At 42.9% G+C, this 16,237-nt stretch overlaps 2 protein-coding genes across 7 annotated transcripts in view; both read right to left on the reverse strand.

Annotated features, from left to right (window-relative positions):
- Positions 1-11: 11 nt before the first annotated feature.
- LOC135501230 (neuroligin-4, Y-linked-like) lies at positions 12-12,722 on the reverse strand. Its single transcript, XM_064793224.1, has 12 exons — positions 12,703-12,722; positions 10,045-10,157; positions 7,749-7,875; positions 7,294-7,370; positions 6,764-6,916; positions 5,407-5,554; positions 4,173-4,358; positions 3,457-3,650; positions 3,046-3,241; positions 2,655-2,824; positions 1,897-2,204; positions 12-1,727 (listed from the first exon to the last, which is right to left on the reverse strand). Exons 2-12 carry the CDS (start codon positions 10,099-10,101, stop codon positions 1,382-1,384), a joined length of 1,962 nt encoding a protein of 653 aa, XP_064649294.1. The 5' UTR covers positions 10,102-10,157; positions 12,703-12,722; the 3' UTR covers positions 12-1,381.
- Positions 12,723-14,164: 1,442 nt separating this feature from the next.
- The window catches only part of LOC135501243 (helicase domino-like), a 30,830-nt gene continuing 28,757 nt past the window's right edge, over positions 14,165-16,237 (reverse strand). For all 6 annotated transcript variants that reach the window (XM_064793284.1, XM_064793261.1, XM_064793278.1 and 3 more), the window contains one exon: positions 14,165-15,886. In XM_064793284.1, coding sequence (XP_064649354.1) covers positions 15,117-15,886 — 770 coding nt within the window. In that variant the 3' untranslated portion in view covers positions 14,165-15,116. The remainder of the gene's footprint in view (positions 15,887-16,237) is intronic.

Below are 16,237 nucleotides of genomic sequence, written 5' to 3' on the forward strand. Positions count from 1 at the left end.
AACTTCGAAAATTTCAGTAAATATTTTATTCTGAAACGGCAAAGACAAGAAGTGATAGGCAAAAGTTTAGGCTTTTTTGACAAAATATCAGTTTTTGGTGCAGCGACATATCACTTGATAGGGGGCCTACTTTCAATACCGGTATATGCACATTTGATACCGTCGTGTGAACCTTCAAAGACAGCATGTTACATTTATATGTAACGACGTCACGATCTTGCATTTGCCGTTTTAGAATGTCGTTTATTTCAATCGAACACGATCTGTATTTCACGACACCTGATATATGAATACAACACCATTATGTTAATCAAAAATTTTGGGCTGCTACTTGGAAGTTGATCCTTTGCCATTTGCAAGCAGGCTTCTGTTTGAAAACGGCCAGGGATCCACCGGCAGAAACGCAGCGGCCCAACCTATACTATTATAGGGAAGCGTTTCAAAACACTCATTGACATCAACTGAGTATAAAATCACAACAAGAGGTTGTCTCAACTATCACCGGATGCCCGAGCCAGGCTGAGGAGAAAGGGTGGTTGGGTGTTCTCTTCTTTCAAACGGGACATTAATCAGCAATAGCCCGGCGACCACCACTCCACTGTCGAACGTCCTCTCTAGTACTCCGCCCCTTCAGCCCGATTGGGAAATGTAACCTGGCGTGCCTTCACGACGTCAGATCACTTTGGGTGTGATGAAACAAGCTCAACAACATCCGTAACCAAAGCTATGTCGTTTGAATGATAATATTACATCATTTCAGAATGTTTGATGAATGTTCAGAGGGATGATTGACATTATGCATCTTTCTCTACCAACTATCTACTTTGATATCGACGGTGTCGGAAGGTGGTAATGTCCTCCGACGATATGTACAACACTTGATGTACATAGCATGCACGTGCACGGTGTATTTACATGCCAGAAAGAAAATTCAAATCTGACCACTGTTTGGTGTAAGACGTGAATCCACGTATAATGTTTGTGGCGTTCAACTCCCATTGGGCATGTCGCTATACCCCGAGCGAATACTGTCTTATGTACATAGATAGTGTCCCCACACATATGTTGGCAGTGCAAAGGCTTCATGGAGCAATCTTTCTGAGAAACTACTTTGGGTCTTCTGTCGTTGCTGCGATGATAGGTACGGTGGAGGTGTTCATAAGCTCCTTTGATTCTCACGCCAAGACATGTCCGTGCCTTCAATGTTGTGAAAGGCTGCATACGCTAATGCCAGCAAAACTGAATTTCTTGCGTTCACATAGATATTACGAAGACCAACTTCAAAGGAAATGGCCATTGCTGCGTTTGGGACGTATTTGAGAATTGGACATTCCAATGCCAAGATAATGTTACTAGGATACAGCAGGTTGTTCATATTCCATCACACCTGAACTGACTTGGTGCTATTCCATTTATACTCCTCATTTAGTCGCTTAACCCTACAGACCATGGTGAGTAAAACCACCACAGCCACACCAAGCACAAGAGACACACCAATAAACACCCACATCTCCACCTCAAACGTCCGGCGATTTTTAAATGATTCCGCTTCCTCAAAGATTTTCGTTAGTTCTGGCACCAGTTCGTTCCAGAGCGCTACCCGATGCGGCCGCAGGTTCTTCTTCATGCTGCATTCCTTGGTCCCGATGTGGAGGTAGTCCGTCGACTGCGGGTCGAACTTGTCCCAGTAGATCCCGTGGCTGTCAGACCTTGAGGGTGTCGGTTGCCTGCGGATGAAAAAGAACTGTATCAAACATCATGCACGTGCTTAAAAGCACCCACATTGAAGCACTCATGACGCCAAAAGATATCGGCAATTAATCTACTTTAGAACCGCAGCTTTTGAGCTTTATTCTGAAATCTGCGGGTAAAGTATACAGAAACCAGTCTCCTTACCCGTGCTTTGCAAAATTACTCCAGAGTTTCATGACAATCTTGCTGACTTCCTTGTCATCCTTGGTGAAATTCCCACCATACCAGACCGTCTTTCCCGTAAATGGTGCCCCGAACACAAAGTTCAGCTCGATCTCGTGATAACTTGAATTCTCGACCCAGCTTCCCATTGGCTTCTGCTTGACATTTTTCATCTGTTGGTACATCTGGTGGGCGTGGTTGAATGTGTACATGTAGATGGGTACATTGCGTCGTGCCAGTTGTTGGGCCATGTCAACAGTTGGAGCTACCATGGACACGTCGGTGAAAAACTAGGGACGAAGATTGAGACATCGATCAAACACTGTTTTATGTCATTAAAAAGGTATATGTAAAAGGAATTGGCCATAAGTGATGGTTATCAAGAACATCCTACAACAACTGGCTGTTGTCATAGGACATAACCACGCACGCCTATAGTTAGCACCAACGCCATCTCTTTATACAGGCTGTAGGCAGATATTCAAACCATGTTCTAGAGTTCTTCTTTGCCTGCTGGCAGTGAGTCGTGAAGACCAAGCAAAGCAGCTTCAAAGCAAATTTCTGGTTGAAAGAGACTAAAAACTTAGATGTCTTCTCAATAACAGGAAGGGCCGCCGCAAGACACAAAACCTGATCTCTTCTATCTGTTCAGGTCAGTGTCCTACAAGCGTTGCAACCGCACCAACAGATATACATGTATAACCAAGAAAAACACTTAATCTTGTTGACCTTGATCCTACCTGAATATACTCTTCCCTGTTGGTCACGGGGTCATTTGGCCTGGTCCAGTCAGTGTATTCATACTGGAATATCTCAACAAGATTCCTTGGCCAGCCGAATCGTTCTGTTGTAACGTATTCCAGAGCTTTTAGGAAAGTGGGTCGGTCAAAACCGTCGTCAAAATCGTTATCTGTAAATTAAATTGAAAAAGCTAAATACACTATTGCAGGCGTCCGATTCGGTCGTAAAAACACCATTGAAAACCTGCGATATTGTCCACATCCATTAACAACCTTCTCATATTTATTGAATCTACAGCAAGGTATATCTATGAAACAACCGCAATTTCTGAGCAATTACACTTGACGTTGTTTCAACGCATGCGTTGAAAACGTGAGACAGCCCCTTTACCTAAAGAATGATCGCTCTGAAGCAGGGGATCTATGAACCAGCCCAGGTTTCTAGCCCATTCGTCCCTGGTGGTTCCTGTCAGGATGGGTACGTTGTTGACGGGGCCATCGCGTAGTATAGTGGTAATACTGGTTGGTAATAGCTTCCCATCAATGTAAGGCTTCAGATCAGTTGCGGATGGTGTGATGCGTGGTAGCTGAGGAAGACAGCAAGCTTTGATATGTCACTAACATATTACTACAGTTTCTATTGGTTAACCAAAATGACGGTCATGCAATCACGTATTAAAGATCCTGCTTTGAGTTTCAGGGTAATGATAACTGCTCTGTATCGAACATGCCAAATCACAAACCCAAATCTGACATGAAACACCACTGGTTGCTACACACAGATCAAACCTAAAAGCCCTACCATTACCCTTGGGTGCACAATACGTTGCCATTTGAGGTTCTTAAGACATTCAATGCTTTTGAGAATCTGACTGCTTCCACATCCCATGATCTTGGCGGACTTTTCCATATAGTTCCTCAGATCAGCGCTCTCCGCGTGCACCGCCCAGAACGAATTAGGTGCGCCACTTTGGACGACTGCCCTCTCGAAAAGACCTGCAAAGGCGCAAAAACGTTGGTGAAATCTATTTGCAACGTCAGATATTGCCTTTTTTACTTTGTTTCATTCGCTAAGTGAAGTGGGCAAGACAGCGTCTCGAATACTGATAGGCAAAGGAACATCGACGATGGCACATTATCGCGGCGAGTGCCTTCCATCTTCCGTCCTTCTTTGTCCTCGGCATCGCTTCAGGTGGTCCTGTATTTCTGCTTCTGCGCTCGTTGTCAAGGCAAGTGGTGCGATGGCGGTTTGAGTCATTCAATATCCTTTGGGACGTTTAGAATCCGTTATAGACTCTGCCAGGGGAAGATGCAGAGAAGGATGTATAAAAACATGTAATAACTGCTAAGAAAGTTTGCGCCTCGGATTGTCGGCTGACCGGTGATCTTGATCTCTATGACCTTGAACTCCAATACTGGCATGATTTGTTACTGAGTTCATATTTAACTCACTTGACGCCCTGTATTTTGTAAGGAAAACCATCTCACATTAGCCTCTCATCATTTCATCCTACCTACCCTTCGAGTCTGGAGACAAAATGTGTATGCCGACGCTCGATCCGCCAGCGCTGTTCCCAAATATTGTCACCTCGTTCGGATTGCCGCGGAAGTAGTGGACGTTTGACTTGACCCACTTCAAGGCATGGATTTGGTCGTACATGCCCCACTGGCCAGGCAGATCACTGTCTCCAGTTGTTAGAAAACCTGAAATCATCCAGTGATATAGCAAATGCAGCAACTGTCCGTACACTATAGTTACATCTTTCACTAAAAGCAACAAAAAACACGAATTTAGGGGGTTGGGCACCAAGGACTGATCGACTGACATAGACAAGTGAGACGACAGCAACGTCCTGCCGATCTCAGTTCGTTGACCTTCAAATGCAGTTTCAAAGAACGATGGCTAAATGTAGTTTATCATTAGGTCTGATCTGCATAAAGATTTCCGAATGCATCACCCCCCCCCCCCTCCCCGCACACACGCCCTGTTGCCCAAAGAGCGCAAGAGGGGAAAGGCCAAATGGCGTAATAGGATAAAGACAGATGAATATCCTAGGGGTTCTTTTACCATCTCACTGGCTTCATCGAGATGATATCATTAATGGTCTGGTGCGTGAGTTTTTTTCAAAAGCCTGCGATTGTACACCTCCGGGTCGTGCTCAGTGTCTTAATGGACATCAATGACAAATGATCTCCAATAACGGCTTAGAGGTCGAGTATTGTGCTTTAAAAAGATGTTACTATTATTGAATCATCCTCAAGTACACCATCGTCTCAATATCATAAGCACCAAATGACGATAACAACAGCCTCGGGTACCTGATCAACCTATCTTTGTTGTTCGCTTTTTTCAATAGTTTCCTTGGCCAAGGAACGTATATGTATATTCATAGTTGGCACTGCACGCAAAAACCCCTAAAACTTGATATCTATTTTAATTCAGATAGTTAGTCCTCGGTGATGAAAAGTCCGATTTAGGCAAAGTGAGGGTTTTTAGGTACTACCCGCTCGCATGTAACAATAAAACTATTGAGCGTTCTGTGTGAAATCACCAAATTTATCGCAGTACAATTTTCTTGACCGCGTTTACCCGCCTGCAACATGCACTTGAAATGGACACCCAGGAGACAATGTTTGGAGACCTAGATATTGCGATGTTGAACCCATCACAGAGTGATCACCACTCAATCAGGGTTCCAATTAGCCAAGACAATAAGTTCTATAGAATGGTGTGCCTGGTAATTCAACTTACCTAAAACACCAAGGCGATAATTCATCGTTATAACTACAACTCCGTATTGTGCTAACACCCGTCCGTCATAATCGTTAGCAGAGCCAGCTGCATAGGACCCGCCATGGATGTACACCATCACAGGATAGCTGACACTGGGGCGAGTAGGCTGGCAAGCGGAAAGAGAAAAAGACGGGTACATTGGTGAAACTTAGAAACGGCAAGAAATACTCAGCTGTTGTCGCAATACGAATGAGGAATGAGGAATTCCAATATTCGTCAATGCTCAAGTTGCCACATCCCAATTTTGAAACATGAAATTGGATCACCTGTATGTGAATACCCCATTTTCAGTAGTGTGAATGGGTCCCTTCGAAACCCGGGAACCTGCTATCGCAGTCAAATTGGTCAATTAGGCCTGTCAGTAGGGTATAATTCTAGGGTTGAGATGGGTGAAACTTTCATGCACTCCATGAGGGTTGATGAATGCCTTTCCTGCACCAGACATCATTACTTTCGTCTCATCATCTCACAATCAGCGAAGACGATAATTAATTTTGTCACTTTGTAATTAATCGACCCCAGCTGTGGACATCGTCAAAGCACTCACAGAAGGATAGCCGCGCCGGGATTTATTTTTTCTCAGCATCGACATAACTGATACGGAGATTTTAGCTTTGTCGGCAGTATAGTGGTAGTGACGAGGTTTAACAATAGCAAATGCAGCCTGTGAACTACACGTAATAGGTCACTTTTTCAATATCATGAAAACTGGACTTAAAGCAAACAAGACATCATAGGCCACATTTTGGAACGATGCTAAAGCTTGACCATTTCAGCGGATGTGGTCAAGTATTGATAACAAGGTCAGATAAGTGAAGGTATATATGCGTACTGGTCAATCATCACAGCTCCAATCAGCACCCGTATTAGCCCGCTAACATAAACCTACTTAGGCCTAACGCTAACTTAGTGTGGTAGGGTCGATTGCCGATATAGAAAATCAAATAAACAGAATGAAGTGACGGTTGATTTATACCCCCATCGATCGAAGTGCTCTATGAACAGGAACAAGAGGTTGGACAAATTCTGGAGATGTTTGAGCCGTTTATAGATCAACAGGCGCCAAATCGAATGTAATCTAGTGATATTTATGACTTGGCAACGAGCGAGATGGGCCAGCGATTATTATCAACGTTTAATAAAATTGGCGTTAGATCTTTAAATTACGATCAGATAACGATTCATTTGGCTAACGGGCGATTTCGTTATGGTACTGACCTGCTGAAGGTCATTCTCTAACCGCAGGGGCTGATGATATCTAATAGAGGAATTCTAAAGCTAGCCACGACCACTGCCTTGGATAACGATTTCTTACCTCATATGGCGAGTATATATTGAGGTAGAGACAGTCTTCACTCATCACTTCATTGCCCGTGCAGGGACTGTCCGTGCAGGGTCTCTGTGGACAGCGGGGTGGGTAGGAGGTAGCGTTTTTTATTCCCTGCCAGGCTTCTACAGGCTGTGGGTCCTGAAACATCAACGACATTCTCTTATTGTAAATTGCTTTGCACAGCCCACAAGAAGTTCGAGCTGTACACACTACCACCCGTGTTGTCACAGTATGCATTTAAAGTTTTGTCTGGATGCAGAGCAGCATCAATTATTGTGACATGCTTTTGCCGCTTGAGTTGATAAAACAGATTCTCAAAAAAACGTGCAGAGGTGTTGGGTCGAACTGAACTTAAATCAGAGTCGTAACTTGGTTTATCTTTTTAAAACTTGCAAAATACGATATACAAATTTCTTCGACAGCACTCAATGAACCAGCCAGTAATCGAGCAGTTGTAAGTCTGTCATTGAACCTGATCATGCGAATTCGGTGATTGATTGATGATCAGAACCTACCTCAAACCTGAGCTCGCCAACCGGTGGTTTGGCATACGGCACTCCAAGATATATATCCACAGAATCTGTCACTTCTTCTGAAGATAAGATAAGAGGGGACAAGATGAATATAACCAGATAACAAAACAAGATTAATACAAAATTAGATAACAGAGGACAATATGAATAAAGTGGAACCCCGGTCAGCGACCACCCCAGTAACTCTATCACCCCGCTATGACGACCAAGCAATTGATTGCGGCAAATTTGTCATGCTACAGATGAAAAAAATGTTCAAGTCCAAATATTTTTTAACATGTTTTTTTCTGCTCAAAATGAAGAAACATCAACAGTCCCAAACGTTTTTTTGAAAATTGTTCTGAATTTTAAAATCTGAAAAAAAAGTCAAGCTCGGTCCCATGAGTGGTCGTGTTACTGGGGTTCCACTGTATAAAGTCAAGATAACTAGTGCTCACTTAATCCGTAATTTTCTGATTCCCTGAGTCCAGCGATTCGACCAAATTTGGTGTTGATGATGACCTCCTCTGATGACGTCACTGCCAATAGAATACTGAGAACGAGGCAGGATAAGTAGAACAGCATCTGAAAAAAATGGATACTGATGACGTTTGAACTACTCTGAAGATCCATATGGGAGGGTTTCCATCAATGGCGTATATCCAGATGGGCGCGCCACAATGGACATGCGAGATTTAACTTTGAAGTCCGTCTGGTTACGAACTGGTCGGTGTGCTTTTTTGTAGACGTTTTCCATGTCAGCTGAATGCCACAATAAGTCACGTAATCATAATTCATAAATGATAAATGGCCTGGAGATTACATTCTTTGAGATCACAACACGGTATTTTTATTTCAAGATTCATGGCATTCCGGATGGTTGGGATACCGATCCACTTTAGCTCAAGGAGGCGGTGGATTCATGTCATAAACCACACTTATTTTTGCAAGCAAATCTGAATTTATATCTCATACACAAAAAGTTGTTACTATTTTCGCTTCGAAATACTTAGTAGAAACGACTGAGTCTGAACGAATATGTTTTCGTTAAATGATAGATACTTTTATTTGTCAAAGGAGAAGTTCTCGAGATATATATTTTAATAATAAATAAATAAATAATAACCTCCCAGCGCTGTTTCACCTTCACTACCCGCAATCAAATCAATTCATCGACGCCTAATTTGTTGATCACGTACATCCAGTTAGGATAACTCGGTGCCGTGCAGCCGAGCGTGAAGTCGCTTATGGATCTTCCGACGAAGCAACATTGCCTACCCCGGGTCCTCCTCAAGGTTTATAGGGATATCAGAGACAACAATTGATACGATTTTATAGTCGGGTGAACCGGGTCTCTAACCGACCCATCCCAACGTTTACCTTGTTTAGACTGTCGCGCTCATCGACCATTGGTGTTTGCTCGGTTGTTTTAGATGTCTGCGTATTATCTAGAATTAGTTGTTTCACCTATAAATACTTAAAAGGATGTAAAAATGACCACATCCTCTCAATTTGGGTCATCGACAGCCCCTTCCGACAATCACTCATGGTTTTAATATCTCTTTTATCAACGCATGCGACAAAAGCTTTCGTTGCTTTGTTGCATGGGTTGTGTATGAACAATATTTTTCTGCTTGCGTTCGGATGCAATGTTTTGCAAGGTGGGTATAGTTATGGTCAGAGGGGCCACATATATAGGTGGAAATGACCCTATGCGCAATGATAAAAAATAATCATAATCATGTTAAGCTAGCTATTTTTGTTAGGATGTCCTGTAGCCCCCCCCCCCCCCCAAAAAAAAATTACTACTATATGCCCAAACATCCAAACATCCAAACATCCCGGAAAAAATCCTCACTTCCATGCGTAAGCCACGGACCAAGCATTCCAGGCTAAGTAAAAAACGTTCGATTTTACAAAACTGTGCTAATCGACTACGACCTTGCCTCCATCTCTATTACTCGTGCCATTAATTTCGGATGGATTCTACTCGACCGTCGAAACCAACATAAGATAGTAGTAATTACGACGGAAATTTCGGAAATTGCTTCTTTTATTTAATCAAGCTCTGTCTCCGGAAGCTGTTCATCTAATGTGCGACATTAGCTTGCCTGTTGAATAATGTACTGCCGCAAGTGATGATCGCCTGCTAATCTGGAGCAAGTCACATTCCTTGCAATCGATTCAACGCAACTTGTGCAATAAACCCGGGTTAACGCTTCACTTTTCTAAGCATTACACCAAGAGGTATCATTCTTGAAGCGGCGAAATGTTAGCATTCTTCAAAAAAATTCATAACAAATCGTCTCAAAATTGATTAGAAAAACTGTTTCGTTTCTGAAGGAACTGACGTGTACAGGCTATGTAACCATTGTCTGAATGAAAATGAAAGTGTAACTCAGTAAATTTCAAAACAAAAGACCGCACAGCGACATCCCAGTGTCCCTGCCGTTGCCTGGATACATGGTAGGCCATGCTGTTAAAATGTCAATCTTTATCATCGTCCCGACCGTTCATTCCAAATGTTAATAGATGCTTAGACTTTCGAGTCATGACTTTGTCCAATTTTGGCACAATTATTAACAGACTATTTTGGTTCATCAAATCTTTGAGCTTTGGCAATACCAGCTCTCGGACACTCGATTTCCCGGCCATGTGCTAAATAAATCAGATGAGAGTTGTGGGTTATTTTACCAGACAGTTTTATGATTCAGAAGAAGATTTCTGACTCGATTCGAAGATCAACGCACTTACCTTGATTGAGGATAACGGGCCCTCGAGGGGACAGAATGTCGTCATGGCTCCCTTCATCTTCAATCCCGTCCTTGTCGCCAGCACATAGTCAGTGGTCTCATTGTCCACAGGATCTGCATTGACAGAAAGTCAAACTGAGAGGGTAGCACCAATGACATAACCTTGCATATCTGGCCTCGATACAATACGAGATTCCCTATCCGATTCTTCCCCCTTGGTGTCTGAAGGTATTCGTACATGTATATATTTGCTATACATGTATGCCACAAGTTGATAGAATCGTTTATCACAAATGAGGGTTTCTAACAAGATGAAGAAGAAAGTCACGCTCCGGGCAATGCTGATCATTGGCAGATTTTCAATCTCGTTTTTCATCAGGCAACCTTGACGTATAATATGAACAGGACCAGCTTTCAAGAGATACGCAACGTTCCGTATTATATGAACTCGCCAAAATGGACAGCAAGTCGCATTTGCGACCATGGCGTTATTCGCATGTTCATTTACAAATAACTAATGTTACAAGCAACATTTTAATTCAACTCCTATCTTGCTATCGTTTGTGGTGCCTGAGATATTCACAACATGTTCAGAGAAAACAACAAGCTTTCACCTGAAGTAAAAGATACCACTAGTGTTGTGGCAGGAGGCAATTTTCGAAGGATTATTGGAGAAGGACAATGCCACTCAAACCTGAAACATAAATAAGATGACAAACCAAATTTACCTCGCCAATATAAGATCCCTTACAATGCAAAACACCAAGGAGCAATGTCAATGCGGCGGCCAAGGACACGAGGACATTATTTTGGCGAGAAATATTTATGTGACAGAAATGCGTTTCATGACGGAGGATAGGGGTTGATATTCTAGTGAAGGGCCGACTCGGTTGTGCGTAGGAAAACACTTGTAACCATTAACTAAATATCAAGTTCCGGAATTACTCATGTGGGTATTACGAGAACTATCGCTCTACATGCAGCCTTCATGTACAATATACACTGCGCAAGAAATGTCGTCCCTCCGACATAATGATCGGCCATGTTCTCTTAATTCATCTATTGTTTCCGTGGCGTATCTCATCACAAACCTAAAATATACATTGGGCAGTTTCGCAATCATCGTACGCGGAAATGAAAAATGCAGACGAGATTGGCCCGGAAATAACTTCCGGCGTTTTCATTGCACCTCCAGCGTTTGTCGGTTGCTTTGCAACACGGTCCTTATTTGGCATCTTGACCCTCATTGTATTGACATTACTCAGCTCCCAGACAACGCGCTACGGAGGCAATACCGCTGGAAGTTCAGCCGTTATATTTGGTCGAATAGAAGACATCTTTCACAACCGTTTTGTCAGAGCACGCAACGCAAGTTCTGTTATTTTACGCAAGGGCTCATGCCCGTATCCCCCTCTGCCCGATCAGGCCGCCTGCCCTTGACACTGAGCTGTCCCATTAAAGAGTCGATAATCAGTGCTATTTACAATGCAGGTAATTGAGGATTTATTTCATAATTTATTCATAATGGACTTGACATTTGATACAGCCAGCAGTCAAACGTTGTTGTCAAACGTCTTGTTCATATACGGGCCATTCTTGGCGAAAGTTACATGGCCATTTATGATGAGGAGATGATATTATATACCGTTAACTGAGCGTATTCGAGACTTCAGTGATGTGTTGGATACAGTGAAACCTCTAGAATCAATGTTGACGACAACCACTGGTTAATGATAACGGAAATTCTTCATTATGTTGTTCATCAATAAGCTATAATGAGTACAGAGCTGGTCAGAGTTAACACACTCGCGTTGGGCTGGTAAGGTAATTTACTGTAATTGTAATCAATAATCAAATACAGACAACGCTGGCGTTACTGATGCGATGCGTTTCTCCAACACATCTTACTGGTGACAAAATTTCCTTTCACGCAACTGGTGTAAAGTAAATTTAGTCCGCCGAGAAAGAAGTCCTATATACCCTATTGTACAATGATTGCTTGAATTGTGGATTACGATACACAACTTTATGCGCTTGATAGATTATTTAAACATTAATTAACCCACGTTGTGTGATTTGGGGTGGGGGACCTGGACATCGTAATGCATCTTTTTACAGACGCTCTATAACATGGTAACGACCGGCAGGCTAACACGCGACCTTGAAGTGTAGGCCGACGGCGTCTATCAAAAAATCTATCTTAAATAACGGTAATTGGACGGTGCGTTATAAAGTTTTATTCCTGCAAAATCTTCTCAATGTTATCCAAAGAAGAAAGATGGTGCGTTGCCATAATTCTTACAATATTTTGTTCACTGTAACCTTTCTTTCTTTCATCGTTTTACACATAAAAACCCTCCAAAATCAGACGACAGACGCACCAATTCCCCAAGGCACCCCCCCCCCCCCCCAACTTACCTTCAGAGAGCGACAACGATGATAAATCCCGAGAACAGTGGGAAAATCCCGTTGAAGACTTTACGAAGTATCAATAAAACTTCGGGAAGATAACAATGAAATCCCCTAATCCGACAGAGCTATCCGTCCTCGAGATCCGAGCGTCACTGCGACACTGGTTGGACTCCACCGCGCTGCCACGCAACAACCACAGCGCTGGCTCAGCCGGCCCCTAAATACGTTAATTGGCATTAATTCTCACCTTGTCTCAAGCGAGGCTTCCTCAGGGGACGACGGGCCAGTAATGATCAGATCGGCCGATCCTTATCGCAGAGTCTATTTAACCTGTTACCGAGGACTGTAGGGGTATATGGTTGGCGCAAATAAAAAATGTTGTCCATCTTGAAACAAATCCTGATCGACTCCAGGGATTATGTAATCAAACTGACTCTTCTATAGACGTACAGTTTAAAGAAATAATGTCTACAGTTTGTTGCACTTCAGGGCAAAGTCTAGAATCTAGAAAATATCAAATAGACGATGTGTCAACATCGTTGTGACGAAACGTGGGACCAAAGGCACTCTCGGACTGGCTCAGTCACCCCTGGATGAGGTGGTGATTATTTCCGTGACCGTCTTTTTTCTCTTGTGCCTGACAAGGAATTTGCCTCAGTTGCGTGCTGCAACAGACAGCCGTCAGGACAGAATCACAATAAATGTAACGAGCTGGCTGTACACTCCGGACTCAGTGGATCGGCCTTGTGGCTCAAGAAGGATGTATGTGTGTATGATGTGAGGATGACGAATAAAACTGCCTCGGGAGTTCAGCTAGCGGATCAACATATGAGTGTAATCGCTTTACAGCCCACCAGGCTAATGGCACATCCAGGCTTTCGGATTAGTTTTTATCCCAACTTAACCAGCCAAGCAACCTGGATGGATCATCTCGGAGGCTTTACTCTTGTCAGAGACAGGCTAGGGAACTACTTCCTGGTTGTACTGATCGTAGTGAGAAATGCGTGATCTGATGGCTGCGCCAAATGAACAGGACTGTCCTAGTGGCAGCTGATTACAGCCAGTACATTGAATGTAGTCCTATCTTTTTCTTTTCGTTGGCAAAGAGGCGGGGGCTTCCACAATAGTTTGGAGCAGACTTCGTGAGGACTCCTGGGCGGTTCTGCTGGCAATGGGCACCATGTTGTGACATATGGCGATCCGATGTATTTATGGAAATCTTGTCCCGAGGGAACAGATCATCATGGACGAAGTCACAACCAGAATGAAGGAACAAATTCACTTTAAGTTGTTTTTGGGACGGGGAAACAAGCGTACGCTGTACACATCTTCTTTTTTTGTTGAAATTCACTCAAGCACTTTACAACCCATAGCCAGCACCACCAAAGCTTCCAGCCTTTAGAATGGGAATGTTTTTGACCCTTGCATTAGGGCTTCCGGCCTTTAGAATGGGAATGTTTTTGACCCTTGCATTAGAGCTTCCGGCCTTTAGAATGGGAATGTTTTTGACCCTTGCATTAGAGCTTCCGGCCTTTAGAATGGGGATGTTTTTGACCCTTGCATTGCCTTTAGAATGGGAATGTTTTTGACCCTTGCATTAGAGTGCTAGAAGACTGAAAGGTCAGCAACCACTGGAGACTCTAGTGGATGTTCAAAGGACCAGGGGGTGGATGCAACAAATTTACACCGACAGCAAACAAGACAACAACTTAAGTTCTGTACAAAAGCTTTATTTTTTATAAAAGTGAATGATGAATAGACTGGATCTATCAACATGCATTTCATTACAATGATGAATTAGTTTTTCTATTTTTTGACCTATATTGCCTAAAGGAAAGGACTCAACCCATTTTAAACATTTGAATAACGTGACACGTCAAATGATTTAGAAAACAGTGCTTTACAATTACATGTACATGTATAGGTGTTACAAGTCTCACCAATCCTTGAAGTTTTCAGATCCTGTGAAGACACAGATCCTGTTAACCACAGAGCTATCTATCTTATCCATTCAGGATAAATATTTTTCTATGTTTAAAGAGACATGAAATTCAAGCTAAAGTATTCAAGCCATATGAAGATGGTGCGATCAAATTGCACGGGCTGTTTTGGATTCGATATAACAAAGCCATGACCTAATGAATGTAGCACTACTATCCATCTCTCATTTCATACAGATCATGAAACGAATAAAACCTTCATTCAACCATCTTAACAGTGGCAGAAAGATTCAAACATTAAAATAGAACCTCATAGTATTAATAATCCGAGTCTGTATTATAAGACATGCAATATCTTCAAAAATAAATTAACATGAACAGATGACCATTGTTGACACTACCCAAGTGCCAATGAAAATAAATTATACATGATATACCTCAAAATGTTCCAAGGAGGCTAGATTACAAAGCAGTACATACATTCCCAATCGGAATGAAATAGAACTGACCTACATGCACTTCACAGCGAATCAGGTGCAAATGAAAATAACAATTTAGTGTCTGCAGTGCACTTGAGAGTACCCCCCCCCCCCCCCCCCTCTACACCCTCAGAGTGAAACTCAGGGACAACTGAAGGTTCAAGTATGATACAGAAACCAGACCTACCCCAATGACAATTATCCAACTTACAAATGTACACACAAGACTCCCTCCTAAGAGACTAATTCTGCTTTGGTGGATTGTTCCTTAACCTCATGGTATAAGGTGTTGTCTTAGCCTGCTGCTGCTGCCCGGCCCCAGGACTCTGCAATGGTTGCTGTTGTTTACTGACGACAGACGTCTGTACAGTCTCAACCTGAGACACAGCTGGTGGAGCACTCTGTAAAATGATTGGCGTCGTTTCTACAGTTGTATGAACTGTGGCCGCTGTGGGTGTGGTAGGAGCCTGTAGAGTTGGTTGCTGGAGAGTATGCAACACAGCAGGACTCTTTGCAGCCAGTTCGCTTGCACCAGCTACATGTATAGTGGCACTGGCAACTGGTGCAGGCGTTGTCACAACAGGCTTAGCCTGCGTTATCACGATTTGATCTGTTAGTTTTATATGCGATTGTGTTGGTAATGTTGTTGCCCCACTGGACACGACAGTTAATGCAGATGAAGTCAGAACTGTTTGAGATGGAACAGAGGTTAATGGCGTGCCTAAAGTAACTTGAGCTGTCGGCCGAACTTGCTGCACCGTCACATTAGGCACAGATAATTTTGTAACGGTTTGTGGTGCTTGCGTCACAATAACGGTCGTTCCTGACGTATGAGCTGGTGACATCGACGTAATGATTTGTTGTATTGTCTGCGCATGGCCTTGCTGCTGTTGTTGTTTGACGAGTTGTTGGATTTGTTGCATAGTGAATGTCTTCTGCTGCTGCTGCATGATCTGTATGGTATTCGGTCCAGGGATCTGTGCCTTCCCGACAGCCTGGGGCTGACCAAGTGCTGCAATGAGATGGAGAGATCTTTTAAAAGACTGCACTATCACATAGATGACCATTCATTGAGACACGTGTTTCCTGTACCCTACCAACCCTTACTAAACTACTTTCCTTCTTTGAGAGGGGCAGATCAAGAAGGAAAATGAATTGATACTTGAATTTTGTCCATGTTTTTATCCTCTACTTGAATGAGTATTAACATCTGTAGGCCTATCTGATACAAATTACCAAGGACAAGGCAATTTGAAAAGCAATTTCTGTGCATAATCAATACATCTCCTAACAATGACATTGAAATAACATCAATTTTAAGGACCCTTTATTGCCAGAATTAGAGTGTCCAGCATGTTTTGTT

Source organism: Lineus longissimus, chromosome 2, assembly GCF_910592395.1.
Source record: "Lineus longissimus chromosome 2, tnLinLong1.2, whole genome shotgun sequence".
NCBI classification, from domain to species: Eukaryota; Metazoa; Nemertea; class Pilidiophora; order Heteronemertea; family Lineidae; genus Lineus; species Lineus longissimus.